Source organism: Podarcis melisellensis (assembly GCF_964234715.1).
Source record: "Podarcis melisellensis genome assembly, chromosome: 6".
Classification (NCBI taxonomy): Eukaryota; Metazoa; Chordata; class Lepidosauria; order Squamata; family Lacertidae; genus Podarcis; species Podarcis melisellensis.
Window position 1 is genome coordinate 8,989,626 of NC_138538.1, and position 23,762 is coordinate 9,013,387.

Genomic DNA, 23,762 nt, shown 5'->3' on the forward strand with positions numbered 1-23,762 from the left:
CCCGAGAACCACATGTACGCCACCCTGAGTTCCATGACAGAAGATAGATTTATTATAAAATAAATAGAAACCTTCCTACATTGCAGTCCATGTGAACCACCACCCCCCCCAAAGCTGCTATTTGTATCAGGAGGGAAGCTCTCATTGGTACCAATGGGCAGTCTCCGCCTCCCATTGCAAATAGCAGAAGGTGGGAAACAGTTTTAAACAAGAACCATCCCTATATACAACAATGTTGAGCAGAGTCCTTGGCCCCTGGCTGCTGTTTTTAGTGTTTTAAAAAGATACATTCAGAGGCAAATCAGTATTTTCTCCTCCAAGGGAAATCAAACCTAAGATGTGCTTCCCTTGCTAACTTCTCACGGCTCAGGGAAGTGGGGAGTACACAGTTATATCAGCACCCGGTCAACTTACCTTGAGGTCCTTGATCCCCATCTGGTCCGTCAACACCTTTCCCCATGGCACCTTTGTCTCCCCTCTCGCCATGGTCACCTACAGTGTCGTAACAAAAGCATAAACGACTTCAGTTGAGCAGTGGTCCAACAACATATGGAGATCCAAGTTTGGGAAACACTGGGCTAGAAGTTTCTCACTACTGATGCACTTGTCTGCTATATTATTTATCGGGCAAGTTTTATACGCTGCTTAATCCACAAAAATCTTTAAGCGCTTTTATTAAAATAAGCTATGTTGAATGCTGCATTGGAGGCACTGGGCAGAAAAGCAGTCTATAAACAAGAAATGAGGCATTTGTAGTATTGCCTTACTCCCAGAGCTCTACTCTTGCAAACATATGCAAGCCTGAACATTGCATTTCCACCCTTGACCGTCCTTCAGTTTACCCACTGAGAGCACATATGGTTGTCTTCATAAATTGGTAGATTCCCACATCATTTGGGAAGCACCCAACTTAATACAAGCTGCAAACCTGGGAAGCAAGCCCCACTCAACTCAGAGGTGTTTATTTCCAAACAGGCAGGCACAGGACCGAGATTGCGGTCTTTCGCTGGTCTGATTCCGGTGTCAATCTGACTCACCTCTAGGACCAGGATCTCCTAGGTCTCCTGGTGGTCCTCGATATCCGGGTGGGCCACGAGCTCCAGGGTGCCCAATAATTCCCGTTGCCCCGGGAGGGCCTGGGGGACCAGCAGGCCCGGGCCGCCCTGTCATTCCAGGAGCGAGGGGCTTCCTCAAGTTAGCAGCTAACTGTGCAATTTGCTCTGGAATTGAAAACAATAACGGACTGGTTTCAATATCATCAATTATACAAGACATTCAAAATAGACAAACAAAAAGGTTTCGCCAGAGAGACTTCCAGATTCAAAGCCGATATAGTAAATTCTAAATCTAAAACACTCTCCAAAGCATACCAACTCCTCCTTGACTGGGAAGGAGGAGGAGGTCACTGCAGCCATGGTTAAATGGGCGCAAGACTTTGGGTACAAGATAACCATGAGACAGTGGGAACATCTGTCGAAAACAGATTGGAAATTTACAGCTTGTTACTCACTCTTTAAGAGAGAACTTCCTTAAAATGCAACATCGGTGGTATATAACCCCTTGGAAGCTCTCCAAAATGTAGAAAAGTGTACCAAGCAATTCTTGGAGGTGTAAAGAAAAACCAGGTAATCTATATCACATGTGGTGGCAATGTAAAGAAATCGAGGTGTTCTGGGAGGATATCCATTCCGAATTGGAAAAAAATGTTTAAAAAAATATATTTCAGAAAACAAAACAAAAAAAATGAACTGTATGCTGCCTGGGGCTGATGAGAAGTGGAGGAAGCAGTTTGGGGGGACCAGTATGTATGAATATATGTACACTTTTAGGACAAGTCCATGCATTTTTCACTGTTCCCTGGGAAGAGGGATTGATTGTTAAACCACTCCGGGAATGGCAGCTCTGTGAGGCAAATAGGGGTTGCCTAACAACTTGCAGCACCTGTAACACAATACTATTCCCAGAAGTTTTGAGGTGGGGAGACATTGCTGCTTAAAGTGGTTTCAAATAGCTTTTAATGTATGGTGTGAATGTGACACATCCCTTGGGAAGACAGGTGAACTGATGGCAGTGTCCTGGAAGAAGCAAAGATCACCAGTGTCAAGACTCAAAGCAATGATTCTTCAGCATCAACTTCATTGGACTGGTCATGTTGTGCCAATGCCTGATTATCATCTTCCAAAGCAACTACTCTATTCCGAACTTAAAAATGGAAAGTGCAATGCTGGTGGTCAACAAAAGAGGTTTAAAGACTCTCTCAAGGCAAATCTAAAAAAATGTAGCATAAACACTGACTACACGAAAACACTGGCCTGCGAGTGGTCCAATTGGAGAACAGCATTTTCCAAAGGTGTCACAAACTCAGGATTGAAAGGGAGAAACGTGCTAAGAAGAAGAAGAAGAGTTTGGATTTGATATCCCGCCTTTCACTCCCCTTCAGGAGTCTCAAAGCGGCTAACATTCTCCTTTCCCTTCCTCCCCCACAACAAACACTCTGTGAGGTGAGTGGGGCTGAGAGACTTCACAGAAGTGTGACTGGCCCAAGGTCACCCAGCAGCTGCATGTGGAGGAGCGGAGACGCGAACCCGGTTCCCCAGATTACATGACTACCGCTCTTAACCACTACACCACACTTGGCAAACCCTCACCATGATCAACTCCTACCCAGAAACCTCTGTCCCCACTGTGGAAGGACATGTGGATCCAGAATTGGCCTCCACAATCCCTTACGGACTCACTGTTAAAACCGTGTTTATGGAAGGCAATCTTACTCGGCTACGAGTGGTCAACAAAGGAGGAGGAGGAGATCCGAGATTCAATCCCAAATATTTGACTTGAAGGGTGTTAGGTGACAGGATCAGAGAAAAACTCCCAGCTGGGATCCCCGAAAGCTAGTCGGAAGTCAACAACTCTGGGTTAGACGGACTCATTTTTTATCTTCTCACCACCGGCAATTCCATTCAGAGAAATCACATTATCTGGTTGCCCAGACCCCGAGTTAATACTCACCACGGATCATTCCACCACAGAGTTCTCTTATGTGTTGCTCACTGGCTTCCTTGCCCTGGAATGACACAAAGATATTATGAAGCGTACTTTAAAATCAACAGTTCTTAAAACAACTACGCTTCCTTCTCTCACACATAGGAATGGTACATCTATGGCCTACTGCAACACACACACACACGTATCTCCTAAGCTAGAGGGTGTGTTTTTTTCTTCCATTAAGAACTATTTTACATATGTGTACATCAATTTCATTCACTGATTCAGACTCATACAGTGCAATAATCCACGGGTGCTTCCAGACTGCTGCCGTATTCAGATGGGAATCAATCACACCCCGGCCATTCAGGAGGTGCCATTATAGATGATGGGGAGCTTTTGTGCAACAAAAACTCTGCTCCAAAAAATCAGAATATTTCCAAGAATGGAAATGGCACTGAAAGTGTGGTATGGCGCTTGCTTCAATGCAACATCTAACCTCCCCATGAACAAATTGGAAAGAACGCTCAATAAATAGCCATCATTTTTCAATCTCCTCCACTTTGCAAACAGATCAGGGCGAATCCTCAATAATCATGTCGTCTGCAAGTGCCCCAAGATGGTCTTTCAATCAGCTGACAATCATTGCTATGAGGAATAGTGAGTAGAGATAGCAGAGTGGGAAAAACTGGAGAAGGCTAATGAAGGGAAGGGTGAGACAGCAAAAGAGTTGGACAGGCTACTTACTGGAGGACCTGGCTTCCCGGTGATCCCTGGGATCCCTTGTTCGCCTTGCAAACCCAGCTTGCCCGGGTGTCCTGGAATCCCTGGAACTCCCACTGTTCCATTGGGACCTTGAACGCCTTTGGGGCCCAGCTCGCCCCTGCTTCCTGCCTTCCGAAGGAAGAAAACAGACAGACAACCATCAATCCTAATATGTTGGTCCCAGGCTCTGAAGGCACATGCTGCTGCAACTGGGGCTGGTTCTGGGGATGGTCAAAAGACTACCCATCCCATTTTGTTTTGAAAGGAAGGAAGATGGGGTGCAAATGGGACCAATAGCGGCTTCACTCCCTGGGCAAATCTGTTTTTCTCTTTCTATCCCGTGTCCTTGTCCAAAGAGACTCACGGGGTCTACGAAGCAGCAAATAGGAACACAGAGAATTATTTTACAATGAAACAATATATGAAACTTACCTCCCCCTTTTGCCCGGGAGGGCCGAAAGGACCCTAAAGAAAGAGCCAGAAGAAGCAGACAATGAATATTCTGAACAAGTAGGAGCTGTAACATGGTGTTGCAGCCAGCCAGCCAAGCCCTTTTCTAGATTCCTGCATCCTGATACCCATCTTGGTTCTCTAGTTCCTCATCTATCTATAACAGTCAGTCAACATTGTATGCCCCGTGATCTTAGGTCCTTACTGGGTTGGGTTTTTGTGTGAGTCTTGTTTGTTCTTCTTCTGCAAACCTTTGGGCTTCCTCAAGTCCACTTAAAGTGCAGTTTTGGCTATATTCAAAGATTTGCTATTAACAGTGCTTTTATTTCTGGGGGGAAGGAGGGAGACATGTACCCCTAAACATCTTGTGAATCTAACAGGAGAGGAAACTAAAAAAATTAGTTTCTTCTTTAGCACGGTGAATCGTCAGTTCTCACCCCCAATGGCAGTCTCACTTCCTGTTACGGTGTTTCCTGAGTCTTAGACAGAAGCGAGCATTTAATGTGTGAAGTAGGCGTTGGAATCTAGCACAGTGATTGGTCAGTTTCATGGTTGCTGAAAGGACGACATTTGGCGATGGACACCAACAGCAAGCAGAGGAATCGGGAATATGTTAGTGCACACAACCTTATGCCAATGTGAGCTGTCAGCTGTGTAATATGAGGTAATGCATGTTCTTTGTACTTTTGTTCATTTACTGTATTTATTTTCCCCAATTTGAACTACAAAATGGTGATTTTCCTGAGTCAAAATGAAAGTACCCCTGAACACTTTTTAAAGAAAAAAAGCATTGGCTATGAGTATGTAGTCCTGATGATATAAATCCCAATATTGGTGCTATACTGTTGCATCCTTCCATTTCCGGTTACTTGGCAGAAAAGCCACACTTTTGTCCTCTCCTGTATCTTCTCTGCCCCAGCTGACCACTGGAGGAGAGTTCTTTCCCCTTTCCTGTAGGATAGTTCATGGTAGGCTACAAAGCTTAAGATTTGTGTGGGATTTATTTTTGAGGCTAACCCCGACTTGAGATGCTATTATCCATTTTCTAGAACCGCTAGACTCATCCTTTTCATGCATTAGGAGGTTCTGCAAATTAACACCACCTACCAACTCTCCTTTGTCTCCCGGAAGCCCATCTGCTCCAGCGATGCCCTTGAAGAAAAAACAAGAACAGCAATGGGTACTGCCATTACTTATTTTATTTATTTTTTAAAAATCTCAAACTGTGCTGCTTTCTTCTCCCGTAAAAAAGGAGATTCCATGTAAACATTTGGGAAAGCTTTCTGACAGTAAGAGCTGTTCAACAGTGCAACAGTCTCCCTCGGGAGGTTCTTGACTCTCCTTCCTTGGAGGTTTTTAAGCAGAGGTTGGATGGCCGTTTGCCATGGATGCTTTAACTAAGATTCCTGCAGTGCATGGGGCTGGACTAGATGACCCTTGGGTCCCTTCCAGCTCTATGATTCTGAGAGCTCCCAGGCTCCCTTATTAGGAGCTTTATTATTTATTTGTACACCTTTATAGGGGATACGGGTGGCGCTGTGGGTTAAACCACAGAGCCTAGGACTTGCCGATCAGAAGGTCGGTGGTTCGAATCCCCATGATGGGATGAACTCCCGTTGCTTGGTCCCTGCTCCTGCCAAACTAGCAGTTTGAAAGCACGTCAAAGTGCAAGTAGATAAATAGGTACTGCTCCAGCGGGAAGGTAAACGGCGTTTCCGTGCGCTGCTCTGGTTCGCCAGAAGTGGCTTAGTCATGCTGGCCACATGACCCGGAAGCTGTACACCGGCTCCCTCAGCTAATAAAGCGAGATGAGCGCCACAACCCCAGAGTCGGCCACGACTGGACCTAATGGTCAGGGGTCCCTTTACTTTTACACCTTTATAGATCGCTGGACTATTTACTGAACTCAAAAGTGGGGTGCAAAACTGATAAAACATGCAACATGAAAACTGTTCAAAACTACCAAAAATCTGTATGGAGGTCCTTGCATCAGTACCAGGGAGAGCTGGATTGGCATACATTTGGATTCACCCTGGCTCTTAACAGCTGAATAGGGAAATTTATTATTATGAACACATTCCTGTTATCAGAGAAACTAGCCAGAAAGTGAACCTGGGTGTTGCTAATAGTTCTCTGAGGGCACTCTGCAGTTGATGAACTAAGATGGAATTTTGCATTAAAGTTAGGGCTTACCGACAGCTTCCTCCTGCCCCACTGCTTTCCCGGGGGATTGCTCTTTAGCAAGTCAAAATTCAGACTTTTTCCGGATTGCTGTTTGTTCCCATCTATTGCTAAAAGAGCAGGTTTTCCTTTGGAAAGGAACAGGGCAAGACGAAAACTGCTCAGACCCATGCTTTCTACGCATGGCGCAAGCAGATGTGTGAACGAGCCCTTAAGCCTTGCATGAAGGGACCTTTTTCTTCAGGGCAGTTGGTCAACAGTCTTGCACAGGGGTAGGCAACCTAAGGCCCGGGGGCCAGATGTGGCCCAACTGCCTTCTCAATCCGGCCCGCGGATGGTCCAAGAATCAGCATGTTCTTACATGAGTAGAATGTGTGCCTTTATTTAAAATGCATCTCTGGGTTATTTGTGAGGCCTGCCTGGTGTTTTTACATGAGTAGAGTGTGTGCTTTTATTTAAAATGTATTTCTGGGTTATTTGTGGGGAATAGGAATTCGTTCATATATTTTTAAAAAATATAGTCTGGCCCCCCACAAGGTCTGATGGACGGTGGATCGGCCCATGGCTGAAAAAGGTTGCTGACACCTGGGTCTCTTGTGATATTATGCAAACACACCATTCTGGTGATCATGAATGTGCCTGTACTCTGTTCAAGGAAAAGGTGGCGCCAGTTGCCCAGGTATGAGAGAAAGCCTAGCAGCTATACAGAGAATGATCAATGCCAGGAAGAAGCAAAGATTAAAAGTGTTTAAGAAATGATTCTTCAGCATCAACTTCGTAGGACTGGTCAGGTTGTGCAGATGCCTGATTATCGTCTTTCAAAGCAACTACTCTATTCCAGACATAAAAATGGTCAGCAAAAGAGGTTCAAAATCACAAATTAAAAAAGGAATGGAAATGTTTCGAAGATTGTACAGTATGTTAAAGTATTGTTCTAAGAAAGATATGCTAATATGCCTAGAATAAAAATGTAAAGTATATGCGTGAATTGGAAAAGAAAAGAGATAAAAGATCTCCATATAACGATAAATTTGGAGAATGCAAGGATAAATGTGGAGATAGAGATTTAAAGAAGTTGAATTGTGGAGGAGGGAAGCTGCGGGTGGGTGGGTGGGGAGTACTATACAATAAGTATGTCTGTTTTCAATGATTTTGAACTGTGTCCCCCCCCCCCCAATTTCATTTTTCCTTTTCTGTTGGTGTTCTGTTTTTGCTGTATTATTTAAATAAATAAAAAAAGAGGTTCAAAGACTCTTTCAAGGCAAATATTTAAAAATGTAGCATAAACCCCGACAATTGGGAAACACTGGCCTGCGAGTGCTCCAACTGGAGAACAGCCTTTATCAAAGGTGTAATGGGCTTTGAAGACACTTGAACTCAGGACGCAAGGGAGAAACGTGCTAAGAAGAAGGCACGCTCGGCAAATCCACACCGTGATCAACTCCTGCCCAGAAACCAACGTCCCCACTGTGGAAGGATGTGTGGATCCAGAATTGGCCTCTACAGTCACTTACAGACTCACTGTTAAAACCACGTTTATGGAAGACAATCTTACTCGGCTATGAGTGATCCATCATCAAAGAAGAAGAGCCACCTCTTACCTTCTGAGAGCGGGGATCATTTTTAAATATTTGAACCAGACCCTACGTTTGAGTGGGGATGGGATGGGATGGGATGGGAGGAGAAGGGACAATGAAGATACAGATACGGGCACAGGTGATTGACATTATAGCTTACCTGGTTACCTTTCGGTCCAGAAACTCCACCAGGGCCCTGAGAACAAGAAGAAAGTTAGCACAACAATGAAGCAATTTTATGGATAAAGACATAAGAAGCTAACCAGGTGCCCCAACGGGAAGCCTGCACAGGTTGCTTCATAGGTTATAGAAAGAGATCAGGCTTGCACCTAACCTGTACCATACACAATGGCAGCAGGTCTTTTTCATTTTATTTTCCTACCCCTTGTGCACACTTGCAGAAGCATAGTCAGGAGGAAGGGCAAAACGTGGCACCTTCCAGCAGGGAACATGTGCCATGTGCTCAAATGGATTTTTAAAAACCCCAAGTGATTAATCAGTTTTAAATGCCTTAACTGGGTGACAGCATCAGTTTCCCTTAGGGCTGTCCATGCCCCTCCCCTTATCCCCTGACTAATAATAATAATAATAATAATAATAATAATTCATTTATGGCCAGTCAGTCAGTTTTATTGCACATAGGCTGCTGCAATGTACACAGAATCATTCAACAATTAAAATAAAATATACTCGATTGATACAAAAAACTTAAAACATTTATATTACCAAGACATTACCTACTTTCAACAGAGCTGGTAAAAGTACCTTAATATACAAGTTAAGACATTAAACAATAAAATTTATAAGCTAAAATTATCACATGGCCACTAATATATCAAAAAATAATATTAATTAATACAATGTGCAATTATATTCAGAGTTTGGTGATAAAGCTAGAATATAGCTTGATGTAGATAGGGTCAAATAAATTCATCTCCTTTACACTTGGTGGCTACCTTGGCTATATAATTTGCTCTAATTTTCCTAGCGGCAGTTGCAAACAGTGCTGCACGCCAGGTCACATACTTACCTGTGTTTGCGAGGAGATATAAAATTAATTTATTTATATGCCATCCATCTGACTGGGTTGCCCCAGTCACTCTGGGCAGCTTGCAACAAATTGAAAACAATTAGCACACTAAAACATCAAACATTGAAAATGTCCCCACACAGATGGCTGCCTTCAGATGTCTTCTAAAAGTCAGATAGTTGACATCTGGTGGGAGGGCGTTCCACAGGGCGGGTGCCACTACCGAGAAGGCCCTCTGCCTGCTTCCCTGTAATTTCACTTCTTGTAGGGAGGGAACTGCCAGAAGGCCCTCGGAGCTGGACCTCAGTGTGCGGGCTGAACGATGGGGGTGGAGATGCTCCTTCAGGTATACAGGGCCAAACTGAATCAATTGGGATGGGGGAGCAGCCCTAATGCTTAATTAGGGTTTTAAAGCCCCTTTAAACGTGCATATGGGAGGTGCCTTCTGGACCGCACTGCAGAGAGCAGGAATTGAGTCTTCTGCTCACTAGCTGTCAGGTGCTTCACTTGCTATCAAGAAAGAGCTTCACCTGCAGCAATGAGGTGGGTTTTGCCGCACATCACTCTGCAGGCAGAACGTCCGCAGAGGAGAAATCCTACACAATGCAGGCAGGTGTTGCAATTGTTAGAATATTCCGTTCCACCTTAAGAGGAACAGGTGTGACTGTTGTGTGTCACATGCCTGTTTACATTCCAGCACAGCTTGCTGGGAACTTCCGTTTTGTGTTTAGCTTTTGCTTATGCTGCTTGCTCTTAGACACGAAGGGAGAAGACATGTTTTCCTTTGTCCTGATGTATGCTGAATAAACTGCCTGTAAATATGCTCTCACAGCTGTCTCCTGCCACTTCTGTTGCGCAGCGTTATTTACTCTGCTGAGTGTTGCGTTCTTCAGCTTCTGAAGCTGTGGGTCGCAGTTTCATGCTGATCCAAGTACTGGAGATAGCCTGGCTTACTGGCCGGTGGGCTGGGGCCAGCTGGGCGCTTGCAAATTGCCCCTGTTTCCTTGGATGCATCCCAACAGCAATGTCATCATTTGAAAGAAGCATTCCCTGTCCTTTCTTATGGGATGCTTCGTTTGGAACTTTGGAACTCCCTGCCTCTTGAGACCAAGCCTTCCCTGCACGTATACCTGGGAATAAGTATCATTGAATCTAATAGGACTTAGGTCTACGCACATGTTGATATGTTAATATGGCAACCCTACGTAGCGAAAATAGTGCTGTTATTTTGTGTGAAGTTAAGTAAGCCGCTGTTCTCAACTTTCCCACTTTCTTTATAATAATAATAATTTATTATTTGTACCCCGCCTATCTGGCTGGGTTTCTGCAGCCACTGTGGGCGGCTTCCAACAAATATTAAAAATACATTAAAATGTCACACATTAAAAACTTCCCTGAACAGGGCTGCTTTCAGATGTTTTCTAAATGTCAGGTGGTTATCTCTTTGACATCTGATGGGGGGGGGCGTTCCACAGGGCAGGCGCCACCACTAAGAAGGCCCTCTGCCTGGTTCCCTGTAGCTTTGCTTCTCGCAATGAGGGAATGATGGGGGTGGAGACGCTCCTTCTTTCTTACCCTTTCACCAGACTCGCCACGGATTCCGGTGGGACCAGGAAGGCCCGGCTCCCCACTGGACCCTTTACGACCCTAAAAAAATAATAATAAGCAACAAAGGCATTTTACCACAAAGCAACAGAAGCAGGTCACCGGGTGCAGTTGCTATGCTGGTTTCCCAGCAAGTGGTTTTTACTCAGAGGGTGAGGGGTGAGGAGGTCAGCGTGGTGCAAACGCACTGACGGAGCCAAGCCAGTGCTGGATTATTAAGGGTGCTGGGAACTACAGATCTGTAAGGGGGCAAACTACAGTTCCCAGAATTCTCCGGGGGAAGCCATGTGCTTTAAAAGTATGAGGTGGGATTTAACATAGATGTTCCACAAGTGGAAAGAGGTCCACTCATGCAATGGGACTTTCCTTTCCTCCCTCTCCCACATGCCCCCTAAATCTGCTCTGGAGGATTTTGGGGAACCCAATGCAGGTTTGGGGGCCATGGAGGGAAAGGGGAGGAGTCTCATTGTGCAAGTGGACCTCATTCCACTCTTGAATTCCACCCATGGTGCATATGCACCCTATGTCTGTGGGGGCCCTTAACTGACAGCTGCCCCATCTTACTGACCCCTAACTCCAGCCACACTTGGAAGGGACCCAAGATTAAAAGGCATTTGCCAGGGCTGAGGAGGAGGAGCAGAAATGTTCTGTTGTGTTGCATGTGGCCTTGAGTGAAGCCAACTCCAAACAACTCCTACTCAGAGTAGACCCACTGAAAGCAATGAACCTAAATTAGTCATACTTATTAATGTGGAATGGTTTATTTAATTTTTAGGTTTCATTATTGTTCCACAGTATGTCTTTAAGGGCCAGAGCAAATAACTTGACCTAGTTTTACAGCTGTGAAGCAATATAGCAGGTGCTGTTAAGTTATGTTAATTAAGGTGTTGCGTATAGGATATAAGGGACGCGGGTGGTGCTGTGGGTTAAACCACAGAGCCTAGGACTTGCTGATCAGAAGGTCGGCAGTTCGAATCCCCGCAACGGGGTGAGCTCCCGTTGCTCGGTCCCTGCTCCTGCCAACCTAGCAGTTCAAAAGCATGTCAAAGTGCAAGTAGAAAAAAGGTACCACTCTGGCGGGAAGGTAAACAGTGTTTCCGTTTGCTGCTCTGGTTCGCCAGAAGTGGCTTAGTCATGCTGGCCACATGACCCGGAAGCTGTATGCCGGCTCTCTCAGCCAATAAAGCGAGATGAGCACCACAACCCCAGAGTCGGTCACGACTGGACCTAATGGTCAGGGGTCCCTTTACCTTTTATAGTATATAAAGAGCAGCACCTAGCTCTCTCAGTACCCTGGTGGATGGGTCATGCTTACTGATATATTGTAAAAGAAGTTTTTGTTATTAAAACCTAGCAAAAGTTACTTTTGCGTTCCTTGTAATGTGTGGTCTCCCCAGCACGCCTTCTGCAGCACAACTAATCTGCAAATAGCCAACAATTACTCTGCATAAAAAGTCTACTCTGAGCAGGACTAGCATAGAATATCCCCCCCACCCAACTGTTCCCCAATTGTGCCCCACTTATTTCTTGAAGTCCACGATGCAGAGAAGGTTCCTCAGCTGTGTGCTAAGTTGTTGCTGTTGCTTAATGGACTCACCTGAAAGCCTCTTACACCTGGTGCTCCCATGGGGCCTTGCAAACCAATTGGTCCCTGAAAAGGAAAGAAATGGTATTTGTGGCAGCGTGACCACTTTGCGAAGCTCGGGGCGAGCAGAAATCTCCAAAGAGGGCTCTCCCACTCAGCTTGAAGATAAAATACCCTAGGAAGGTAGAAAATGACAGCCTTGAAGTTGCTCTTCTGGGCAGAAGGAGCAGGCTCAGTCGTCACTTGGTCATGGTCTTCCCTACAACAGTGTTCTGCCTTGGGAATCCTCCAGACAACCTGTTTATCAAACAATCATTCTGATTTGCTCACACAGAGCTTACATGGAGGTTAGATTATTATAGAGCATTTATGTTGTGAACAGAAGAAGTAGAAGAGGAGTTTGGATTTGATATCCCGCTTTATCACTACCCGAAGGAGTCTCAAAGAGGCTAACATTCTCCTTTCCCTTCCTCCCCCACAACAAACACTCTGTGAGGTGAGTGGGGCTGAGAGACTTCAGAGAAGTGTGACTGGCCCAAGGTCACCCAGCAGCTGCATGTGGAGGAGCAGAGATGCAAACCCGGTTCACCAGATTACAAGTCTACCGCTCTTAACCACTACACCATACTGGCTCTAAGATCTGCAGATCAAGGGCAGTTTACAAATTTATTTATGGCAACAACGAATAAAGAGTATACCCAAAGGGTTTTTTAAATAGACTAAAGCTTTGGAAGAAGAAAATCAATGAAATTTGTACCAACAATGATCAGAACTTTGCGCATGTAAGGTGAAAGGAAAGGAAAGTTTTTAATATGGATTATTTCTATGGTTTGGCAAAGTGAAGAGTAATTTGATTTTCTATGGGAAATGTAGTCAATAAAAGGAAGGGCAGGGATTGAAATATGCACAGCCGATGGAAAATGATGATCTTAAGTAATAAATTGGCAAGTAGATAAAAAATATGTTTTATAATGCAGCAAGAGAGGGAGAAGGACACAAGTGTGAGAAAAGGTGGGAGGTCAACTTTTAAATATGTATTAAATTTAAATTAATTTGATGTAAATTCCTTAATTTTTTTGAAAAGCAATAAAAATAATCAGCAAATTTAATTTAAAAAAAAGAAATGTTCTGATTTGTTTCTGGAGAGTTTACACGACGACATAGCCATCATCCTGAATTTATCCTGACTTATCGTATTTTTCGCCCCATAGGACACACTTTTCCCCCTCCAAAAATGAAGGGGAAATGTGTGTGCGTCCTATGGGGCGAATGCAGGCTTTCGCTGAAGCCTGGAGAGCGAGAGGGGTCAGTGCGCACCGACCCCTCTTGCTCTCCAGGCTTCGCACAGATCTCCGCAAGGCGCGGGAGCCCTGCGCTGGGCTCCCGTGGCTTGCGGAGAGTTGCCTGCATGCCGAAGGCTGGGCACGCTGAGCTCAGCGCGCCCAGGCTTCGCACAGCTCTCCGCAAGGTGAAAGAATGCTTCAATCCATTGTGGAAACCTAAACTGATGTGTTTGAATTCCCTGCTGCAGAATGCTGTCAGGCTGGAGGCAACTTTGGAAGAATTTGAGGAGCAACATGGAAAAACAATACATGGAATCTGAGCATCCTTTCCGTCCTGGAAATCTGAGCACACTTTGAGACTTTCACTATTTTCAGATGGGATTCCATCCATACCAGCAATGCAGGTTGTGTAACTGTAGTCATCTGGAAGCTTTTGCACAAGAAATTCACTTCCCCAAAAGATCAGAATTCTTGCAATAAGGAAAGTGAAGAAAAAAACACCTTGTGGATGACAATGCGGCAGCATCTACAAGTTGGAATAAAGGCTCATTAAAGAGCCAACATTGTTCAATTTGCCTTGCAAACAAATCAGGGTGAGTCCTCAATAAACAGGTTGCCTGCAAGAGCCCTTAGGGTAGAACGTGCTTCTCATGCAACCATCACCACATACAGTTTTCCTGTTATTTTCTCGCAGTTCTCCAGTTACCCTTTTATTCCTTCGCTTTATAATTATGAATAAGGAGTCTGGTTTTCCAGCTTATTTCCTTCCCCTTGGAAATGCTGCATGATGACTGGCCCAAGGCACTTGCAAGAAATCAGCTAAGATGCCCTGTGTGTGCGTTTTTGATCAAATAAAAGAGAGAGATTTAAAACACACAAACATACTGCCTGCTGCGAGTCAATTGCTAGAGCTCATTAGATGCAAAATGAAAACAAATATTTACCATGAGCTGAAGACTCCAAATTAAAGTGGCTTCTTAATGCCGTGATATTTTAAGAGGAAGGCAATTGACAGGCAGATGTTGAAAAGTTCACAATCCATTATCCTTTCTACTCTTAACTTGATTTTGGTAAGCACTGGGTAGGAATCGCAGTCACAGAGAGCACAGGAGAGGTGTATTCTGGGACGAAAGGAGATGGACTCCACCTTGATGGAAGTTTAGCATGTGACTAAGATGAGCAATAATGCTTTTAAACAGGATTACTGGTTACTTACAGAAGATCCCCTTGGACCAGGGTCGCCTCTCTCCCCAGGGATCCCACGATCTCCCTGAGAAAAATAACAGAAGGTCATATGTGGTGCATTTGCAAACAATCCAGTCCCACTATTCAAAGCCGTTGTTCTGCATCAGGGTGGGCGGGACCCACATGGAGATCTATCTGCTGGTGGATCTCAGGGAGGTTTGCAATAGATCTACAAGGGATCTGAGCTCAAATGGTTACAAAAATTTTCAGGGTGGCCTGTGTCCCGCTCAGGGTGTTCCAAGGAAACCAGAATTCTCTATTCCACTCCTAATTCTCCTGTCCACACACCCCAGAATGTCCCTCACCCCAGAAACTGTTAGGATTTTTATCTCACCAGCTGCTCAGAGAGCAGCTCAATGGTTATTTACATCATGTGAGTGTCTGAGAGCGTGAGACAGGAAGTCTCAGCACAGTCTCAGTACTGTGAAAAGTTACTTTCGCTTCTCTGTGAAGTGTGCTCTTCTGTACTGCTGCTCAGAGAGAGCAGACATGCCCATGGAGTTCTCTGTATACAGACAATGAATAAAGTAGTTAATAGCTACTGATTGTCTCTTTCTTCTGCAATGGGATGCCAGAAGACGAGTGTGCTCCTCTCAGGAGGGAGGGGTCGCTTATTACCTCTCTCTCTACCTCTCTCTTATTACAGCCTCTCTGGACTGAGGAAGATTTACAGCCAGAGGGTGACCACTGGAGAGACGCCTTGGGAAGGTGGCGTTTTTCCGACACAAACCGTGAGTCAACCTTTCATTGAACATAGCCATTGATGAGTTTGCTAGTTCCTTTCTCCCCTTTTGGTCTTTCCCCTAGAGATTTTGTTGCACTCAGCAAGCCTCAGGAGAACTGATAGCGCGCTCTCTCTCTCTCTCTCTCTCTCTCTCTCTCTCTCTCTCTCTCGTATATGGGCAGAGCCATTTTGGACCGGCATGTGCAATCTGTACATTAGAAGCAGAGGGAATGAAGATAGCTCTGAGCTCGTCATCAACAGTGACACAGAGCAACCTGGAAGGATGAGCGTTATCGACAAGCGTGGAGCATGCATGGATGAGATACGTACAGGTATACCTGGCTCTCCTGAAGGACCGGTTCCTCCCATCTCTCCCGGAACGCCCTACCGGGGGACAGAGAGTGAAAAGTGACCAGGGCGTTCCATTAAGTCTGTATTTCCATTTGCAAAAGTTCACCACCCGGTCAGATGGGGGACAGACCCCCAGGCTAGCTGTCAAATACAGGTGAGCAAAGCTGAGGAGATGCTGTGGTGGTCTTGCCAACAGGTGGCCACCCAGAACAACCTTTGGTGGCAAAGGGTATCCATCACAGAGTAAACACCCTGGCTGTTAAGTTGTGGGTGAACATATCAGACGACACAGCGATTCTTCAAACAGCTCTTGTTTATTCACAGGTCAGAACAGAACTGAAATGAAAGGTTCAGCCAGCCTGCTTATATAGAGCTCCAGTACAACATAATTGTAACAACTTTCTGTAACTATCCAATCACTGAACATCACTTTCGATCTCTTATTTGCATATGTGGACCTGAACTATCTACAGTATCCCCCTGCTGGCCCAGGGTGAGAACTTCAGTACATAACACTGGCTTAAAGCAACTCACACACTTCCAAAGACGTTAAATAAAAGGCTTTACTTACTGGTTGACCCTTTTCTCCTTTAGTTCCAGGTCTTCCAGGTAGTCCCTGAAGGGGAGAGAGTCACCAATGTCAGAAAACATGGAAGCAACAGAGAATTAAATTCACCACTGAGTGTTCTAGAAAACAGGAAATGGTCGCAGCCCTACCCAAGCTGTTGATGTGGTTGGACGTACATATACGACACCTCGAACTCCTTGGATGAATGTAATAAATATATAAATTATTCCCGCTCGCCCCCCTCAGATGTTTTCTGTGGAAGAATACTCACAGGAAGTCCATTTGGCCCTTTTTCTCCAGGAACACCAAAGCGAGCTGCATCACCCTGTAAAATGCAAAATAATGTGGGTGTGCGGGTTGTTCAGCCTATTGGAGCATTAACGTCACCAGAGAAATTTAAAAGAGGGTCCAGCAGTTCAGCCCGTTGTACACTTCTGTAGAATATTGCCCTTTCTTTTTCTTTTGGGGTTCGGGGTTCATTTCAAGCCAAGAGAGTCAATGCATTTACTTAATGACAGTAAACTGGCACCACGCAGTAGAACCACTGAATACAATCTTAGAAAATAAGTGGGTTTTTAAAGGCTGGTGGCAGCTGTGCTATGTGAACATGAGTTAGAGATGGGAGAATCTATTAATTTCTGTTTTTCTCGGTTTTTTATTTTCCCTTTTCTAAGCTTCAAAAATATCCTACCCCTTCCTCCCTTCAGATTTTAAACAATTTCCCTCCACAATATAGTAAAATAGTGACTACAAAAATTACACATCAAGTAAGTAAAAACTAAATTTTTAATTTATCCAACTTGATGTGCAGTTCTCCTTATTTCGTATCAGCTTGCTTTTTTTAAAAAAAAGAGTCCTCACGAAAATTCATCAGCATGTTTCTGCCAATACAGTGGTACCTCGGATTAAGAACTTAATTCGTTCTGGAGGTCTGTTCTTAACCTGAAACTCTTCTTAACCTGAGGTTTTACTTCAGCTAATGGGGCCTCCCGTTTCCACCGTGCAATTTCTGTTCTCATCCTAAAGCAAAGTTCTTAACCCAAGGTACTATTTCTGGGTTAGTGGAGTCTGAAACCTGAAGAGCCTGTAACCTGAAGCTCCCATAACCTGAAGCGTATGTAACCCGAGGTACCACTGTATACACATCTTTAAATGTAACCCTTCCCAAATATACACATGTGATGGTTCCATGTGGCACATAGAGCTCTGATCTCCAGGGCAGCGGGGTGGAAAGTGGCCAGGAAGCATAGGAGGAATGACCAGGGTTTTTCCCACAGATGTCTGACTGGCCACCGTAAGAAAAGGAGGCTGGACTCAGTAGCCTTTGGGCCTGATCCGGCAAAGCAGTTCTTTATGCCTCGGATGCTGCTCTTCAACAGATTTTCTTTATGTCTTTTTTCTTGGGGACGGACGGACGTAGTTTTATTCATTTCCACCTGTCAGGGAACTGTCATCGGAAAGAGAGTTGGTGCAGAGGCTCCAGCAGACTCGGAGAGATTCTGCAGCGGAGGAGGGAACCAGCAGGGGGAGAGCAGAAGCTCCGGCAAAAGGGGAGTCGGAGGAGGGAGGGCTCTGGGATACTTCTAGTGAGAATAGTGCAGAGGTAACAAGACCCCCGTTGGCAACTCCCACCCTTCGCCGGAAGCTGTCACGTAGAGAGTCACGAAGGCGCATGTCCGTGAAACAACTTTTATGTTGGCGTAAATTTCGTAGACGCCCACTGTCAGATTCTACCAGCGACTAACGGAGTCATGCCTTGGGAGGCTCCGTTAATGCCTCGGTTTGGCTGAACTGCCAAACACCAGAGGGATCAAGCTTTTACGCACAAGCAGCTCATTATCCCATCACAGCAATCTGACAGTCTTTGTAAGCTGCTTGTGCAAGCAGAGGGCATCATGAGCGAACCAGCCGGAACCGCAGGAGCTGGAGCGGGCGCAGGTCCAAGCCTGGAGGAAAGGTACAGAGCGATGGAGGTCCAGCTCGCGCTGCAAACGGCGAGGCTTGAGGAGAGGAGGGCTCAAGATGCGGATAAGGGGAAAACCGCCCCACTTGCCAGAAAGGTGCCTGGATTGGTGCAGAGATTTGGGGGGGATCCCAGGAACTATCAAGCCTTTAGAACGGAGATGCAATATGCTCTCAATCTACTGTTTGATGACTTCACCGATGAGAACTCTAGAGTGGCGTACGTAATTAGCCATCTAGAGGGAGGGGCGAGGGACTGGGTTCGACCCCTGATGGCAGCCAATAATGATATCTTAAAGGACACGAGGAAGTTTTTTCGCGCCATGGACTTGATGTTTTCCAGCGAGATTGAGCAGGGGGTGGTGCGGAGGCAGTTGATGGGGTGCAAACAGGGGAGCCGATCTGTACGTGAGTACTGGACTGAGTTCACTATGCTTATTCATAGACTGGGGTGGGATCTAGCAAGTGAACCTATTCAAATGTTATTTGAAGAAGGGCTCTCTCCGACCGTGAAAGATGAACTTTCCCGGGCGCCCAGGGCGGAGTCTATGGACCAGCTGACTAAATCTGCACTGTCCATAGGAGCGCGCCTAGAAGCAAGAGCTTTGGAAAAGCGGGAAGGAAAGGGGGAACGTTGGAAGGACTTCCGCATTCCAGAGATTCCGGAGCAGTCTTTCCCGCCCGCAGAGCCGATGGAACTGGGAACAGCGCGCGCGCGCGCAGTTTCAAACACCAGTGAAGGGCGGAAGAAGGAGGGAAAGAGTGCCAAGAGATGTTATCTCTGCCAACAGCCAGGGCACTTTGCCAGAGTTTGTCCGCAAAGGAAGGAATGGCAGGGCATGGCGGGAACTGTTGGGGGAAAGGAGGAAGGAGAAATAGAGGAGCAAGTAAAAGCCAACGCCTGGTTGCCAACATCAGGGCACAGCAGCCAGGCCAGGGAGTAGTGAATGTGCCCACGCCGGAACCTCCAAGACCAGCGCTTGTGATAGAGGTGTTGCTGGAACTGCCAAACGGACACCCACTAAAGATAAAAGCGCTATTGGATTCAGGCAGCTCCTGTAATTTCATGAGTAAGGAGTTTGCTGCTGAACACCAGATACAAACTCTCCCATTAAGTAAGCCTTTGCAAGTAACCACGATTGATGGGAGGGAACTGTTGGGGGGAGAAGTGAGCCAACAGACTGTACCAATGATTATGAGGGTGGCAAGACACACAGAACTGATAGCGTTTAATGTAGCCACCTTGGGAGGAGCTCCCATCATTCTGGGAATGAGCTGGCTGGCACTACACGATCCGCTAGTAGGCTGGCATCAGAGGGTTGTTTCCTTTGGTTCAGCACATTGCCTAGAACACTGCAAGGAGGGAGAGGGTCAGGCAGGGGCCAGAGCCACTCTAGCAGGGATGGAAGTGTCTGACAAGGGGAAGGTGCCACCACAATACGCTGATTTGGTTGACGTCTTCAGTGAAAAGGAAGCAGATAAACTGCCCCCGCACAGACCCTTTGACTGTCAAATCACCTTACTCCCAGGAGCACAATTGCCAGTGGGCAAGCTGTATGCCATGTCAGACCGTGAGATGCAGGAGTTAAGGGAGTTCATTGACAAGAACCTCAAGCGAGGTTTCATCAGAGAGTCACGAGCGGTGGGGGGCAGCCCAGTGTTCTTTGTGGACAAAAAAAACACGGGCAAACCCAGGCTTGTGTGTGATTTCAGGGCCCTAAATGCTGTGTCAGAACCAGTGACTTTCCCTATGCCCAGAATTGATGACATTCTGACACGGGTGAGAAAAGGGAAGATTTTTACCAAGCTGGACCTTAGGGGGGCATATAACTTGATACGTGTGAGGAAGGGGGATGAGTGGAAAACCACTATGTTCACCCCCTTGGGGGCGTTTGAGTACTTAGTTATGCCTTTTGGATTACAAGCGGGCTCCGCCTGCTTTCAATCATTTATGAATCACGTCCTGGGGCCATTGCTCTACAAGAACTGCGTGGCGTTCTTAGATGACGTCCTGGTGTACTCAGAGAATGAGGAGCAGCATGTGCGAGATGTTAGAGAAGTACTGAGCAAACTGCGAGAAAATCGGCTGTGGGTGAAACTGGAGAAATGCCAGTTTCATAGCAGGGAGGTGGAATTCCTGGGGTACCGGTTGTCTGACAAGGGGTTGGCTATGGATCCCGGCAAGGTTCAAGCGGTACTGGAATGGAAAACACCAAAGACCAAGAAGGACGTGCAAAGGTTCCTGGGCTTCGGAAACTTCTATAGGAAGTTCATCAAGAACTTTGCCCATTTAACAGCGCCCATCACGGATTGTCTTAGCAGCAAGAAAAAATTTGCTTGGACGGAAGAAGCGCAAGGGGCATTCGAACGCTTAAAGGCAGCGTTTGCGTCGGAGGAGCAACTTTTGCACGTGGATCTACGGCAACCAATGCGAGTGGAGACGGACGCGTCAGACCGAGCGGTAGGGGCCGTGCTTCTCCAGCCGGGGAAAGATGCGTCTGAATGGAGACCGTGTGCATTCTTCTCGCGGAAGTTGAACAAATCCGAGAGGAACTACACAGTATACGACCGAGAACTGCTCGCCATTCATGAAGCATTCCGGAGATGGCGGCACTTGCTGATTGGGGCGCAGCACAAGGTTCAAGTCCGGACTGACCACAAAAATCTGGAGTACTGGAGAACAGCCCGAGTGCTGAACCAGAGACAAGTGAGATGGGCCCAGGAGTTCTCCAAATTCAATTTTGAGATTCGTTACGTGCCAGGGTCCGAGAACGTAAGGGCGGACGCTCTTTCCAGAAAGCCTGAGTACTTAGAGGGGGAGGGGGCGCCGGAAGCAAGGCATGTAATCCCTGAAGACCGCTGGGTGTGTGGGGCGGCTTTGGTGGGGCAGAAAGAACTGTTAGAGGGTACGGAGAACGACGAATACGCCCAAGAGAAACTCAGAGAACTCAGGAGGACAGCGGAGAACACAGGGGGGTTTGAAGAAAAGAGTGGGGCGTTGTATTACAAAGGGGCACTGTACATACCCGATGGGGAACTGAGGGGCAGAGTACTCAAGCAGTTGCATGATAGCCCCACAGCGGGGCATTTTGGACAGCACAAAACCATGTGGTTGGTTACCAGGGAATTTTGGTGGCCCAAGGTGAGGGAGGATGTACGGGAATATGTCAGGGGTTGCGACAGGTGCCAGCGAGCGAAAGGGGAGAGGGTGGCGCCAGCGGGGCTCTTACAACCCTTACCCACACCAGAAAGGCCATGGGAGGCAGTCTCCATAGATTTTATGACGGACCTGCCAAAATCCAAGGGCAAAACGGCGGTCATGGTAGTGGTAGATCTATTAACTAAGATGTGTCATTTTATAGCCTGTTCTCATGCGGTCACAGCGGAGGAAACCGCCAAGTTGTTCGTAGAGCATATTTTCCGGTTGCATGGCGCCCCCTTGAGGGTGGTCAGCGACAGAGGGAAACAGTTTACTTCCAGGTTCTGGAGGAAACTTATGAGCTTACTGCACGTGGAAATCAATTTCTCCACTGCCCGGCACCCGGAAACAAATGGGCAAGCGGAAAGGGCAAACGGGATTTTACAACAATACCTGAGGTGTTATGTAAAGGACCGAGAAAATGATTGGGTAGATAAGTTACCTCTGGCAGAATTTGCCTACAACAACGCTGAGAACGTGTCCACAGGGCTGAGTCCCTTTCTGGCAAATTATGGGTGTCATCCCAGGGCATTTCCAGGGGAAGGAAGGGAGAGGTGGAGTGTGCCGGCGGCGGAACATTTTGTTGAAGAGATGGAAGCCATCCACCGTCAGCTACAACTTAACTTAGAGAGAGCCAAGGAAGAATATAAAAAGCAAGCAGACAAAAATAGGAGGGAAGGTGAAACTATAAGGGTGGGAGACCGGGTGTGGCTATCCACCCAGGGACTACCTTTCAAGGGGGGTTGTAAGAAACTGAAACCCAAAAGATTGGGACCCTTTGAGGTCATACAGCAGGTGAACCCAGTAGCATTCAAACTCAGACTGCCCAGTCACATGAAATTGCACCCAGTATTTCACAGGTCATTACTGTCGCCGTACCGAGAGGGACGTGAATGGGGGGGGGGAGCGTGAGAGAGAGGTCTCCCGAACGCCCGTGATAGAAGAGAGAGAACGCGACATGAACGTGGCAGGAATCATTGATTCCAGGTGGAAGGGGGATCAGGTGGAATATCTGGTAGAATGGGAGGGGGAAGTAGAGTCGGAAAACACTTGGGTACCCGCTGAGGTAGTCAATGACGAGGTTCTAATAGAAACATTTCATCGGCGTTTCCCAAAAAAACCGCAACCCGTGGCACGATTTAGAAGGGAACACTTTGGGACCACTGATGAGGAAGGAGAGTTTGGAGGGTTCCCAGAGTCAGGGGTGGGTGAGGAAGCCGACTCCGACGAAGAAGAGGAAGACGGGGAGAGAGACGGTACGCCATGGTTAGAAGTGTTTGAATCCTCGGACGACGAGGAGAGTTCCTTTAGGGGCTTTCCGCCCTCACCGCCAGTGGGAGAGGACGCGGGGGGTGAAGGGGGCCCTGAGGGGGAGGTGGATGTCAGGGAACTGTCATCGGAAAGAGAGTTGGTGCAGAGGCTCCAGCAGACTCGGAGAGATTCTGCAGCGGAGGAGGGAACCAGCAGGGGGAGAGCAGAAGCTCCGGCAAAAGGGGAGTCGGAGGAGGGAGGGCTCTGGGATACTTCTAGTGAGAATAGTGCAGAGGTAACAAGACCCCCGTTGGCAACTCCCACCCTTCGCCGGAAGCTGTCACGTAGAGAGTCACGAAGGCGCATGTCCGTGAAACAACTTTTATGTTGGCGTAAATTTCGTAGACGCCCACTGTCAGATTCTACCAGCGACTAACGGAGTCATGCCTTGGGAGGCTCCGTTAGTGCCTCGGTTTGGCTGAACTGCCAAACACCAGAGGGATCAAGCTTTTACGCACAAGCAGCTCATTATCCCATCACACCACCTTTGAACTGTTTAACATGGTTGCACAGAGATATACCTTTGTTTGCATTCGAGCATATGATGTGCAAGAATTATGTACAAAACAAGAAGAAAACAACAACAAATGCCCAGATAAGCATTTCTGAATAAACTGACAATATACCAAAATCATTGCAATTGTTACAGATACGAAATTATGCATGGCAATTTGTATTGCTTAGATTGGCAACCGTAAATCAAAGGTATTTTGCATCAGTAACAATTAGAACTTACAGGAAGAGGGGAGGGGAAAACGTTAAACTATGTGCTTTGTGCATACTTTGACAGGGTTCATAAACAGGACTACAAACCTTCTCACCATCGAGTCCATGAGTTCCATCTCTCCCATCTTTTCCAGGCATGCCCTGAAATATTGGAGGACACCATTTTTAAGTGGGGTGTGTGTGTGGAATTAAATAAACATCACAGATACCCCCGT

At 46.6% G+C, this 23,762-nt stretch overlaps 1 protein-coding gene across 3 annotated transcripts in view; it reads right to left on the reverse strand.

Annotated features, from left to right (window-relative positions):
* The window catches only part of COL9A3 (collagen type IX alpha 3 chain), a 70,678-nt gene that overhangs the window by 2,203 nt on the left and 44,713 nt on the right, over positions 1–23,762 (reverse strand). For all 3 annotated transcript variants that reach the window (XM_081916878.1, XM_081916877.1, XM_081916876.1), the window contains 14 exons: positions 23,635–23,688; positions 16,621–16,674; positions 16,353–16,397; positions 15,761–15,814; positions 14,678–14,731; positions 12,191–12,244; positions 10,564–10,635; positions 8,119–8,154; positions 5,308–5,352; positions 4,183–4,215; positions 3,733–3,879; positions 3,010–3,064; positions 1,038–1,220; positions 415–492 (listed from right to left, as the gene is read on the reverse strand). In XM_081916878.1, the coding sequence (XP_081773004.1) occupies positions 415–492; positions 1,038–1,220; positions 3,010–3,064; positions 3,733–3,879; positions 4,183–4,215; positions 5,308–5,352; positions 8,119–8,154; positions 10,564–10,635; positions 12,191–12,244; positions 14,678–14,731; positions 15,761–15,814; positions 16,353–16,397; positions 16,621–16,674; positions 23,635–23,688 (964 nt within the window). The remainder of the gene's footprint in view (positions 1–414; positions 493–1,037; positions 1,221–3,009; positions 3,065–3,732; positions 3,880–4,182; positions 4,216–5,307; positions 5,353–8,118; positions 8,155–10,563; positions 10,636–12,190; positions 12,245–14,677; positions 14,732–15,760; positions 15,815–16,352; positions 16,398–16,620; positions 16,675–23,634; positions 23,689–23,762) is intronic.